This window comes from Cygnus olor, chromosome 3 (assembly GCF_009769625.2).
Source record: "Cygnus olor isolate bCygOlo1 chromosome 3, bCygOlo1.pri.v2, whole genome shotgun sequence".
Taxonomy (NCBI): Eukaryota; Metazoa; Chordata; class Aves; order Anseriformes; family Anatidae; genus Cygnus; species Cygnus olor.
The window spans coordinates 9,928,562-9,941,825 of NC_049171.1; the positions used below are offsets into that span (position 1 = coordinate 9,928,562).

The window sequence follows — 13,264 nt, forward strand, 5'->3', positions numbered from 1 at the left end:
CTATGATGTCTGAGGCAGAGGGGAAGAAGAAAGTACCTGCCAGAGGACCCACCTATGATGGAAATCCAGTTTAGCCATGTGCATCATGTACAGATAATGCAATTAAAATGTGTATATTTCCTTTTTTCTTGGCATCTACTTCTAGAAGTACCAGAGCTGATATGGATTTCCATTGATAATAAATACTTTGACGTAGTGATCTCTTAAAAATCATGAAAAATAAATGCCTCCTTTCAGACTCTAGGTAACGTGTGGTCCTATTTCTATATAGTAACTTCAGTGGACCACTGAAACAAAATAAATTTCACCCATTATGTTCAGCATCTAGATTATGAAAACAATAGAGCCAAACATTCAGTAAGTCATCACTCTTGGTCCATTGGTTTTCTGCTGTGAGCAGGATAGAGGATTATGATCATTGTACTGATTTCCATTTTTGAGAGGAAATCTTGTTTTTTATTGACGGATTTAAAAGCTCCCATAAGAATAAATAAATATTTAGTAAGATGTACTTACATAACGCCTTTCCACCTTTGTCTTAGATCTCTCATATCCATTATTAAAGGCTTCTCTTATGGACAAAAACTCTTCGTGGTAGGTCTTAAATGGCTAAACATCTGTGCTTGTCCACAGTGACTTGTGTTTATGAAGGAGGAAAGTGTTTGAAGCGTTTGAGTTGCAGAAGTCTTCATGGAATATCTTCTCAGGACTGGTTACAAATATCTTTACTACATGGCCTTTTTCCTCAGTCTTGGGTTTTCTTCATGGTTTATCATATGCAGAACAGGTTGTTGTTTTGTCTTACCTTTCTGAACACTAATAAATGCAAGCACAAAAACACCTTAGAATGTTCCTTGATGTTCTTGACCCACAGAAAGAAATCTTTTCTTTCCACAAAAATTGCAGCAACACATTTTCAGACTTTTTTCTAACATCTGCTGTCTTCGTGTTCTTCATAGCTATTTGTTACCTACCTGTAAAATATTTTATTCTGAAGTCTGTCTTAAGGAAGAAAGAAAAATAAATGACCTTGAAGCTCTCAAGCTTATACTTTTCTTTTTTTTTTTAGTTCTCACCAGCAGTACAGCATAGACAGATCTCTGATACAAATTTGAAAATTTAATTTCTGGTGCTTTTTGAATTTATTGTTTACTTCCTGCTTGTATCTTATTCAAAATCGATAAAATCTGCAGAGCTATTTATCTGCACAAAACAAATAATTTGTGGTTATCTTGTTTTTGAATTGTTTATTTTCGTCTTTGTCTTCTTCCTGCTGATGTTGTCTCGTCAGGGTTGTGTTATTCAAATGTTTCGTAGGCTTTATTGTGAACCCATTTGACACCAAGTCTCATGTTCCTCTTCTGCCCGCGTCCTTTGTTCTCTTTTGTTTCTTTCACAAGATTAGTTTTCTGTTGCTCCAGTTCTGCTTCAGTCCCTGAAGTCAACTGAAGAATTCCCACTGGGAATTCGAGACCCAAGGTGGAGCTCGCTGCAGGATGGGCTGCAGCACAGACTGGGTCACACAGACCAACAGCCTGTGGGTTTTAAAGTAGTAAAATCTGTCTTCATCTGCCAAAGCAGATGCGCAGGAGACTGTATGTGCAGGTGTGTACCAGGAGATCTAATTAAAAGTGTTAATTTTTAATCTAATATGCAGAAAATTGAACAAAAATTAGTTAATCGTGAGCTCTAGTAAATCATGGTTGTCGTTTTTAAAAATATAGTGAAAAATTCACTGTTTCATTGTGAACTCATGTTTTTCAGTTTCATACTTAGATTCTTAACTCCCTTTCAAGAATCATTTGTTTATAGGCATACTGAAGGAATCATTGATAACTTTATTTTTATTTCTTTTTATATTTCTGTATGTGTCTTACCTGGTTGAAACACTGAAGTCACCAGATGTATGTCAATATTTACGTTTATAACTGTGTTACACTCCTGCAACATCAATTGCAGACAAAATCCAGTAGATTTCCATTGCCAAAATCAGGATTTCAGACTTGTTTTCATATCTGTCTGGATAGATGCTTTTAATCATTACTATGAAAAAAAAAAAAAGCAGAAAAAAACAGAAAACGGTTCTGTCACAGTTTCCTGGGATTTTTTTTTTTCCATCAGGCACAATTGTCACTTAGGGAAAAACAACGTTGTTAGTTTAATTCAGGTTTATTAGGCTGTCCATGGGACCTCTTCAGAGGTAAATGAACCCACATTTGTCATAAAGGTGGAGCAGCGTTAGAGAACAGCAAGGCAGGTGTATTTGCTCTGTGAAATGCATGTACAGAATATGTATTATGAAATCTCAAATATAAGTTTTATAGTTGTATCAGGCTAAAAGCTATATATATTTTCCCATATATATAGAGAGATATGAGAAACAAATATATATATATATATATATGTAGGGGAAAAATGTGCGCTGTTCTTGAAAAACCTCTGTAATAAGCAGTTACAGGCACCTGGCTGAGTCCTTATGAGATTCCGTGTTTTCACAACCACATTGTGAAAACCTTGCACATTGAGGTGCTTTCCAGCCAAACTCATGATTCCAGAGCTAGAGAGGATCAAACAAGAGTTTTCACATGTGTTTCTGCATGCTGTCTTTGTTATTTGCTCTTTGGCTGATGTTGCTCCCCTTGCACACACTCTAAACAGAATACAGAGCTAAGAATTTCAGTTCCCTCGATGTGCAAACAGGTGAAAGTTTAATTGACGTGAGTTTGTGATGGCCATTCAGATGTTATTTGACAGGTTTTATTTGAAATTCCTTGACCCTGCACGGCAAAGAAACCTGTGTGTTTCCTTTTAAGGCCTGATTGTCAGCTGTGGTGTCGGTTTCTGCAGTTTTTTCCCAAGTGTGAGAACATCATTGTATTTTTTTTAACATGCTCCATTTAAATCCTCCTGACATCTGCGTGGGCTGCTTTCCATTCATTAACATAGGGGAGTTGCATCTTCTTCCATGGTGGCTGGTCAGACGCCAAAGACGGATTAAGTTTCCTTGAGCGAGGAGCTTGTCATGTCGATCCTTCGGGCCGGAGCTGGGAGCTTTGGCAGCTCTGCAAAGAGGCAGTTGGAATCACTGCCACAAAAATGATTTTTGTGTGGTCCTGCTGTGCGCCCCTGGATTTCCAGCGTGATTTATGGCTGCTCGTTTAAAACAAACAAACAAAAAAAAAAGTCTGCATTTGGTTTTGTTGCAAGAGATTGTCGTGTAAATACTGTGGTATACATACTTAGTTCTGAAATTGTGGATTATTTCTAAAATTAAACTCATGGTAATTGCTGGCATGTTTTCCAGTTCCTCAAAGTTCTCTGTAAACCCACTGCTGGCTGTGTATTTCCCTTCTTCTATTCATGTAGCTGCTTCTATTCTTTATGGTCCTGCTGAGGTCCCAAAGGAAACAGAAACCAACTGCTAGAGAAGTGCACGAAGCACCACAGCCCGGTGCCAGCTACTGCTCCTGCAGATGGGCAGGCTTTGGGAGACGCGGCTGAAAGCATCGAGGACAGTGCACAGGGCCCAAAAGCTTGGTTCAAAAACAAGGTGCAAGAAACAGCACAGCTGTTTGGGATGATTTAGCTACACATAAATTTCTTCTCCTTCACTCCCCACCCCCCTTGGCATTTACTATAGGCTGAAATAAATCTTTTTCGGGTTAGATATCCTTTCCAAAACTGCTAGGAATTACTTTCGTTTTGTCTTTTAGTCTCTCTTCGAGTGACCTGTATCCATTTTTGAGCTACCCCTTTCAGGAGAGAAGGCTTTTCCTATATGTTTTGTTGTATATCTTTATACCTAACCTGAAATGTTCCACAATTGTGGAATTCATTGTATGTTCCTCAGTAAGTCTGAGAATTATTTTTGAACAGAGTTGTCTAATACTAATGCTCTCTTGATTACAGTTTACATTTTACATTAATATTTGACTGTTGCAGAAGAATTCAGTATTCTTGACAATTTGTAAGAGTCAAAAGCTGATGTTGCTTGTGGGGATTAGGTATGGCCTGTGACTTTTTAAATAATCCTTATATATTTGTTGTTTTGCATCCAGATTTAAGTGGGTAGATTGAGTTACATTGATGGCATATGTACCTAGATTTAAATCTCCTGAATCCAGGTAATTTCTTTCTTGGAAGTGCAGCATCTCAAGCGTAAGTGTGTATTTCCTTTTAAGACAGGCTAAGCTTGTCTTTATGCCACTTCGTAGAGGAAATAATGTGAAAACGGGATAAAAGTGATTATCTATCACTGATATCCTGGGGCGGATACTTAGTTTGTACAAGTTGTTGTCTCCCCACTGCTAGCTGTCTTAATAAGAAGGAAGCTGCTGTTTTTTAAAATCTTAATGGAGAAAACACTAAAAAGAAAGTATTTGAAAGCAAAATTCAGGGAAATGCATGTTTATGAGTAATTTTCACATTCTTAATTGTTTGGGTGATTATAGAGTAACTCCCTGTTCTTGAAAACCTGTATCTGCAGTATGTGTAAGTGGATAGAGAACATTTACCTCTCCCTGTATAGCTCAGAGTTGCACCCCTGCAAATTCTTTCAGGCTGCCCAGATTTGCTTTAGCAGTACGTGGAACACGTCAGGAAAGCAAGGAGATTTCATCTTCAGATTAAAAATGGAAAGACTTAGGGTTGTATGTGGAACAGCTGGATGAAATGACTTGTGTTACAGAAAGGAACAGAGAAGGTGGCAGGAGTTCCTTGGTTATTGACATTTGTGAGTATACAGAATAAAGTGGTCCAACTGCGGTCCGATTCACTGTGCAAATTGTCCATGTAACATATTATTCCCATGAAATGCTTAGAAATATTTTGCAAATTAAGCTAATCCGCAGTGGTTTAGAGTTTTGTGTCTTTTTCTGTTATGGCCACCACTTAGAGCTATTGTTTAAAAAAATTTCTGAAACAACATAAACACAGTTTAAAATTAAGCACAGTTGAGAGTAACTGCTTAAGATGTGCTTCTTGGTTCAGATGACTGCAACTTGAGATTTGCTGGCATGCATGAATGATTCAGGTGCCCTGAGGTGTCTGAGGATTGATGTGCCATTCAAATAACTGGAGTAACCTTCAAATTAGGGAGGTTAACATTGCATTTACTTATGGTTTCTATTTTTTGACACTTTGGGGCTGAGTGAAAGAACATAAGCAGGTTTGTTTTGATGTACTGGGAAATCCTTAAAATGCACAAATGAGCACTGCGTTACCTCCATGCCTGTGTGATGAACCTGGTTGTTCCTTTTATTTAAAATAAAATAAGATTGTTTAATTGAACAACACTTTGACTGCAATAGACAAGCCCAAACTGTTGTTGATCACAGATTGTTGTGCATATTAAGCCCCAGATATTTCCATTAGCATATTACTGTAACTCTTTTGTATAGAAAAAAAAATCTTTATCCATTTCAGTTTTTTGTTTGCTCCCCTTAAAGTTTTTTGACAGATAGAAGCTGAAGTTAAAACCGTATAAAATAGCTGACTTTGCAGAGATACAAGTTTGATCTATAATTGGAGGTTAACATTCTCCACTTAGCAGTTCTGTGTATACAGGCTTTTCAAGAGCCAGGACTACAGCTCTGCTTTTACTTAAGTCAGTGAAAATCTGGAGTAACTCCATTGAAACTGAAAGTTCAATAAAGAACAAATTTATAGCTGCTTTACACATGGTGATTTCTCTATAGAAAGCTTTGCTGTTAAAATCTGTGTTGTTGATTTTCCTTTCCATTTGTGCCAGCAGTTCTCATTCATACCCCTTCAAGGCATTTTAAAGTATCAATTGCAGATCTAACAACTGACCCCACAGAATATCCTTTACCATGAGCAGGTGTGTGCAGAGAGTGGGGGAAAGGGGTTGCTTTTGCATTTATGGATCTTCTCCTTTATCTGTCTAACATATACATCCCATTTATCACAGAATAAAAATCCCCTTTACTTTTCTTGGAGAAGTACTGCGCTTCAAGCTCTGTGTAGTGTTTGATCCAAAGCCTCACTCAGTGGTTCATGAGCACTTCATACTTACCTGATCATCAGCTGATGGCTGAATCATGAGAGTCCTTACATCCTTACATGTTAGGTTCACCTGGCTGAGGATGGGAAGGACATTTGAAAGACAGCTGTTTTTATTTTCCTGCCTTTCTTTGTTTTGCATTTTTAAAGGAGAGAATAATTGAAACAGATACTCAGAAAAAAAATGTAAAGAAGAAAGGCTAGTTTTAAGATTAACATGATTCCTTGATCCCAAAATTCCATTATATTGCAGGACTGAGTATCATGCTGAAACTTCATGACTATTTATACTGCAAAAAATGCACTTTACTTTGGGTTGCTGCTCCTTTCATCTTCAACCTTGCTGAATGACAAGTTTCCTCTATGTAACTTCAACCCAAGAAGCTTGACAAATGATGTCTAGATTTAATCTTATTATCTCTGGGGCTCCATCTCTGATACACTTTTGAAGTATAAAAATGAAAAAAGTAGATGAACGTTTTTATGGGTTAAATAAAATGAGGTCGTAGGAAGGTGGGAAATGTAAAGGCTTGTATGTGTGACCCCTGGGAATTTTAAATGGGTTTTCTGGAAATCAGCTTGCAAAAATTCCATTGTGTGTTCTTGAGTTTGTGTATACAACAGCTTATTTTAATTCTCCTTTAATTTCAAGCTTACAAAGAGATGCTTATAAGCACAAAATAACTGACACTATTCTCTTTTTTTTCCCCATTTTCCAAATCTGTGTATTCCAGTAAAACTAATCCTGTTTCAAGATCGTTTTTTTTTTTTAAGATTTAAAAACCATCAGAGACTCATAGTCTATTACATGTAAGTGATGGATGAAGCATGTGTAATATCTTACCTAGAGTGGAAGGCTTTTATGTTCTGCCCATGTATCATCACTGGCGTGAGCAAGGGGCTCACCAGCTTCTGAGTACGTGTCTGTGCCAGAGGTGGCAGTGGGTGCCTGCTGCACTGCTTCTCTGTGGTCAGTAAGTGCTCCTCTGGAAACCCTACACTGAGGGAAAGCCTCTTTGGAGAGCAACGAGCTCACTGTATGTTACCTAAAGAGCAAAAGGGTTGAAGTGAAAGAACCCAAAATGCCCACTGTATGAAGGGAAGAAGGGGAATAAACCCACATTTTACCTCCGCCTGCCATTTCTACAAGTGCTCATTTGATGTCAGCTCCAACTCCTCTCCTTCTCTGCCCCTGTCAGTACTTACACTGCCTCAGCCTGTTATTACAGTCAGACTTTTACAAAGGAATTTACACAATTTTAGTGTAGATCTTTTTTTTCTCCCTCATATTCTTGCAATAATACATTTGTGTTATTTTGGGATGTCTTTGTCTTAAAAGCTGAATGCCTCTTTACACAATACTGCTCTTGCCTCGTCCTGCTGTTGATGATATCCAAACCAAGAATTGTTTGGTATGCAAGTGAAGGGCATACAATTGAGCAATCATAGCTACAATGGCAGGCTTTGCTGATGTCTAAATGATAATAAGAAACCAGTGGGGGACTACCCTGGAAAAGGAAATAAATAGAGAGAAATTATATGTTTTTATATATGTGTGGAATTTTTATGTATCCTGGGGGAATCGGGAAGCAAGGCTTGCTTCATTTTCGTATGGATTTACTCTCAACTTAAGCCCCTCGACACTTTGTCACTGCTCATATACAAAAGAAAAACAAACAAAAACTGTGAGGAGTAAAGATTAAAGGTTTGTATGGAAATCTTGACCAAATGACCAAATATTGGATTGTCTGTAAATAGCATACCTGTTTTCAAGTGGTAACAGAGAGATATTCCATGTTCTGAGTGACAGATACCTGGATCAAGTGGTATACACGTTAATGTCTGTGATATTTTTGTAAGATCTCGGGATTTCTTTACATTTGCCTGATTTTCATGTGCCTTGATGGGAGAGATAAGCAGCTGCTTGAGCTGTAATGCAAAAGGAGATTTTCTCTTGTGCTGGGCTTCAGTTTTAGCTTCTGCAATTTCAGTTTTATCTTCTACATTTTCTGTAATATGCTTCTCAGGGGTGCCATGATAATGGAATTAAAACAGTTGAATAGCATAGCCCCTGAGTTTGGGAGAATAAAAATTGGAGATGTACTAAAGAAAATAACAAATTTAAGTATAATGTTGCTTAGTTTGCTTTGAAGTACCTTGCTTGCTGTTGAAAGGTTAATATTGACTGTACTTTTGTGTTTCTTTTGACAGGTAACCCTGGACTGGCAGGTTATTACAGGACCTTTATACAGGCCTTGTACTGTGGACTAAATCAGCAGTACCCCGTCTGGGTTGTGAGTCATGCCGGACATTGTAAGCCTCCTAGTGGTATGGAGATGATAGAAGGTACTGTAACTTGTACACACAGATATTTGTAACCTCTCTCATTTCCCCAGCAGAACTTGTGCCTATTAAAAACAGCATGTCAAGTTTTTTAAATGCCTTCGTTATATTTCCACAAAACAGTTTTATGAAAGGAGAAGTTGCTAAGGAAAAGAGTATTTTTAAATAAATTAGATTCGTCAGTCAAATAAATGCTATTAAGAGCATAGGAGAGTTTGCTGATTGCAGTCTAGAGAGACAAGAGAGGAAGGTCTCAAATGTATTTACATCGAAAACAGCAGATTATAAACGTTTGTGTTTTTTTCTTAAAGGAATATCCAGTTCAGAGATTGAACACTTGAGGACAGACTTAATTATCTCTGAATTTAAAAGTAGTTGTACTAAAGTAGTGAATGTTTAGGAAGCAAGTAAATGTTTCTGAGACTGAGGTATGGGATGTTTGCAGGGGAGAGGTTGCTTGTCGTTTTGTTAAAAATCTTTTGACGTGCCAATGACCAGCAAGACATGATAGCCAACTCTGTGTGGGTATTGTTAATGTACAGCATTGGAAAACTACTTACAGATTGATTCAGAACAGTGATCTACAAACTTTTTTGATCGTGCACCCCTGTCAGTTAAAAAAAAATTTGAGCATACACCATTAATATCTATATTTTTTCATAATTATATGCATGTGCAACTGAAGTTCTCATATTTTCTTCCTGCGTCCCAATGCGTATGCACCTCACATCGGAGACCACTGACTTAGAGTGTGCAGGCATTTAAATAGTTCACTTAACATATAAATGTTGCGTTCTGTGAAGTAATAAAGGTTTTAAAATGAAAGGATGTGTTAATATGCCTAATTATATTTAGATACAGTAGAATTTGGAAGTCTCAGAAAGACTAAAGCAAGTTTCCCAGTAGCAGTTACCAGTCACAGACAACTTTCCTAATTTACTGGAGGCACATTACATAGAGAAAACTGAACAGAACTACGTCCTTCATTTTTACTTCTGTATGGTATCTTTATACTCAGAGAGCTCTTGCAAACTGTGCTCCAGAGAGACGCACAACATTAATTGAACATCTCATTGTCATAATTCTACTTCTAGCAAAAAGATTTGAAAATTATTTTCACTCTCTGAATGAAATAAAGAAGTTATATCACAGTTTAGACTTCTTTACCCTTCTCAGCTTTTAAAAGTGATTGAATAGTGCTGTGACTGTAAGTTAGGCCATCAGTCTTTAGGTGTAGGCAAAATAACAAAAAGAGGAGCAGCATAGTAGCCCTCTCTTAATCGTTTTGTCTAAAGCAACATAATCTTTATGTGCTGTTCACATGTTAAAAGTGTTACTTTTTTCTTTCCATTGTCTATGTTGAGACTGATTTATAGTTTTCCTAACAATAAAGGCGCGTGTGCCCCTTGAACAGATACCACCTAGGAATGGGTTCTTCTATAATACCAAAACCCCTGCCTGCCTACTTTGATAGTTTACTGTGCCTAATCTGTTACGATTGCATTGTTGTAAGCCTTTTTAAGGTGCAGGTAATTGCACATCATTTGCTTAATTTCAACCTTAAAGACATGTTAATAGACAAAAGAAAAAATGTACCCAAATAGACCATAGTTTAGATGTGGCAAATTTTTGCTTTAGAGTAAAGATAACAGGTGTGTATACCCACAGTTAATATATTTTTTGTTAAGTTCTGGAGCTTCTTAATGCATCACTCTTTTGATGAATGCTTTTGAGATTTCTGATCTGATAATGTAAATAATCTCCTACTTCTAACCAAGTAACTTATTAGACATCAGAAGAGTTTATTTAAAATACAAGTTATTGTTTCCTGTAAGAACGTGTTAAACATGTTCAACGCCCTGCTTTCAAAACAGAGGCTACTACCTGAACAGAGAATCAGAGTCACAGAGTGGTTGAGGTTGGTAGGGACCTCTGAAGATCACCCAATCCAGCCCCCCTGCTGAGCAGGATCACCCAGAGCACATTGCAAAGGATGGCCTCCAGGCGGGTTTTGAGTATCTCCAGAGGAGGAGACTCCACAGCCTCTCTGAGCAATCCCAGTACTCTGTCACCCTCACAGTGAAGATGTGTTTTCTCATTTTCAGATGGAACCTCCCATGCTTCAGTTTGTGCCCGTTGCCTCTTGTCCAGTTGCTGGGCACCACTGAAAAGAGTCCGGCCCCATCCTCTTGACATCCTCCCTTCAGATATTTGTATTTTGATAAGATCCTCTGTCAGTCTTCTCCAAGCTAAACGGACCCAGCTCTCTCAGCCTCTCCTTGTATGACAGATGCTCCAGTCCCCTAATTATCTTTAATTAGTATTTTCCTAAGGATTAAATGAGTGGTCTTCAGACTTAGTTGAAAGACTAAATGCAAATCATGTTTTCATGGTACGTAGCCATCACTGAATGTTCATTTTATAGACAGTGAAATCAGAAGAAAATAAATTGTGTTGGATTTCTGTCTTTTAAACGTATGATTTCCCTTAAACTGCAGAAAACAATTTAAGAAAAGAATGAAAAAGTACTTTGGTGCTTTTTAAAGAAATTGAAGAAAATTGTTGAACAGTGTTACTCTTGAATACTTTGTAAACTTCTTGATTTAAGAAAATTCTAAGGGTAAAACTCAAAAATAAATTTAAGGTTAAAAATGTTCCATATTTATTCACATTCAAACTATTCTGTCAACATGCTAGTATAGCTGCTCAGTTTGGAGGGAGGCACTATAACAGGTTATGAATGGTGGAGATTGAAGCTGTAAGCTTTACATTATGATATCCAGTTGAATAGAAATGCCTGATTACTGCAAAAGGACTAAAGACCATTGTTTAGGAGTAGCTCTTCTGATGGCAATGAACAGTAGCCAGTTGGAAACTTTTCAACAGTCTTTCAATTTCCTTTTGATAGGAAACAAAATGTTAGTTAAAACTAACACATCTCACTGAACAAATCCTGAAATTATTCATTGCTAATTTGATACTTACTGCTAATTTAGAGCTGTGTTGTAGCTATCTAATTTTAAAATAAGGACTAAAAAATGCAGTCTTGCTCCAAATTTCTTTAAAAGTCCTGGAAAATGGGAAGTTAGATATTTTTTTTAGCACTCTGGTCAGCTTTTGCCAGTAAAGGCTGTATAGAGCTCTCTGTACATGGACTGTAGATGGTAATGGTGTTCCTTCCAATGTTTAAAATCTGTTAAACTATCCTTAGTTCATTTTGAATGATAAAAGAGGTAGACATTGATTTATGGTCCACCAAAAGACTGTTTCCATTGATTTTTCTTTAACAGGAGATTAGGATCTTTGCAGACCATTTTGAAATTGGGTTATATCCTTAAGAAGCAATATAGGAAAAAGCATAGAAGTGCTTTTTTTTGCACAGAAAGCAACTGTGAAGACATTAATTATTTGTTAGTGTGCTATCATTGTGAAGTTTTGAAGTGAAATGGAAAATTTGGAAGTCACGTGCAGCATAATTTATGTGATATATTGCTGATGTATTGCTTCTTAGCTGTGTTCTTTACTGTTGTTACTCACCTGAGTTTGCTATTCCAGCCTTCTGACTTTTAATGAAACTGCAAAATTGACTTCAAGTCAGATTCTGCCTCATCTAAAGTGATATAGCACTACAGAAAATATTAATGAAATCATTTGGGTAAAACTGAATTTAGACTTGAGCAAGTTACTCATCTTGTTGGTTGCTAGATAGTTGTCCAACAAAGGACAGACCTAAGTGTGGGCATGATTACCAGATATAAGCAATAAATTGCTACTGTCATAGGAAATGCTGTGCTGGTAAGGAAAAAACTAAAATAGTAGCCTGAGCAAGACAAGGAGCATGGTGTGCTATAATAAGAGGATTGTGTGTTATATAGGACAGTGATTCCCAAACTTGTGGTCTGTGGGCCACTAGTGGTTCCCAGGACACTTGCTTGTGGTGCAGGAAGAGCTGGCTGATCAGGTGGAGTTGGCTCTCTCACTGGTTTCCACTTGCTAAGCTGAATTACTGGCACCTAAGAATACTTTTCCAATAATACTTCTGCTGTGTAAGCATTTGCAGCGGTGGTCTTCAAGATGTTACACAACCACGGATGTGGGGAGATGGGGAGCAATGGGATTGCGGTCTGCACTGCTGCAAACAGGAGAGGAGGAGATGGTGAAAAATGGTCTGAGAACTTGGGCTCCTAAAAATAGTGACTCATCTTTAGCTAATAGCTTTTGTCCTTGTCATTGTGTCTAATCCCAAAGGAGAGAATTCACACAAAGGCACAGGGAGTCAGTATGCATTTGGTAATTTTAGCTATCTTGTGACTTCCATTTGTTTTAAGTAGTATGAATGTTTTTAATGATTGCTGATTTTGGAGAAAACTTGCACTGCTTCTTTAAGGTGAACAGAAGCTACCAGCAGTCTGTTCAGTCAGTATTAAAACACCTCAGAACTAGTGTCTGTGGTGCTCAGAAGGTCTTCGATCTGCGAATCCTTATCTGGGCCTCAGCACTGTATGGTTAGAGATCATACAGCAGTGGTGATAGTAGGTAAGGATAAGGCCCTGAAGGGAAGAAGGGCCCAAAAAAGGTTAATATTCAAGGATCACCTCCTCCAAGCTCAAGAGCAATGCATCCCAACAAAGAGGAAGAAGTCAGGCAAAACTGTGAGGAGGATGAGCTCGTGTGAGCATGTATGAACAAGGTGCTCCTGGCCAAGCTCCAACACAAAAAGTCAGCCTGCAGAGGGTGGAAGCAGGGACAGGTAATCTGGGAGGAGTACAGAGACATTGTCAGAGTATCCATGGATGGAGTTAGGAAAGCTAAATTTAAATGAAATGAATCTGGCCAGTATGTCAAGGGCAACAAGAAGGGCTTCTACCTCAGTGATAAGAGGAAGACTAGGGAAAATGTG

At 37.8% G+C, this 13,264-nt stretch overlaps 1 protein-coding gene across 3 annotated transcripts in view; it reads left to right on the top strand.

Moving 5' to 3' along the window:
* The window catches only part of LDAH (lipid droplet associated hydrolase), a 119,487-nt gene that overhangs the window by 24,811 nt on the left and 81,412 nt on the right, over nucleotides 1–13,264 (top strand). For all 3 annotated transcript variants that reach the window (XM_040550782.1, XM_040550784.1, XM_040550783.1), the window contains one exon: nucleotides 8,233–8,367. In XM_040550782.1, coding sequence (XP_040406716.1) covers nucleotides 8,233–8,367 — 135 coding nt within the window. The remainder of the gene's footprint in view (nucleotides 1–8,232; nucleotides 8,368–13,264) is intronic.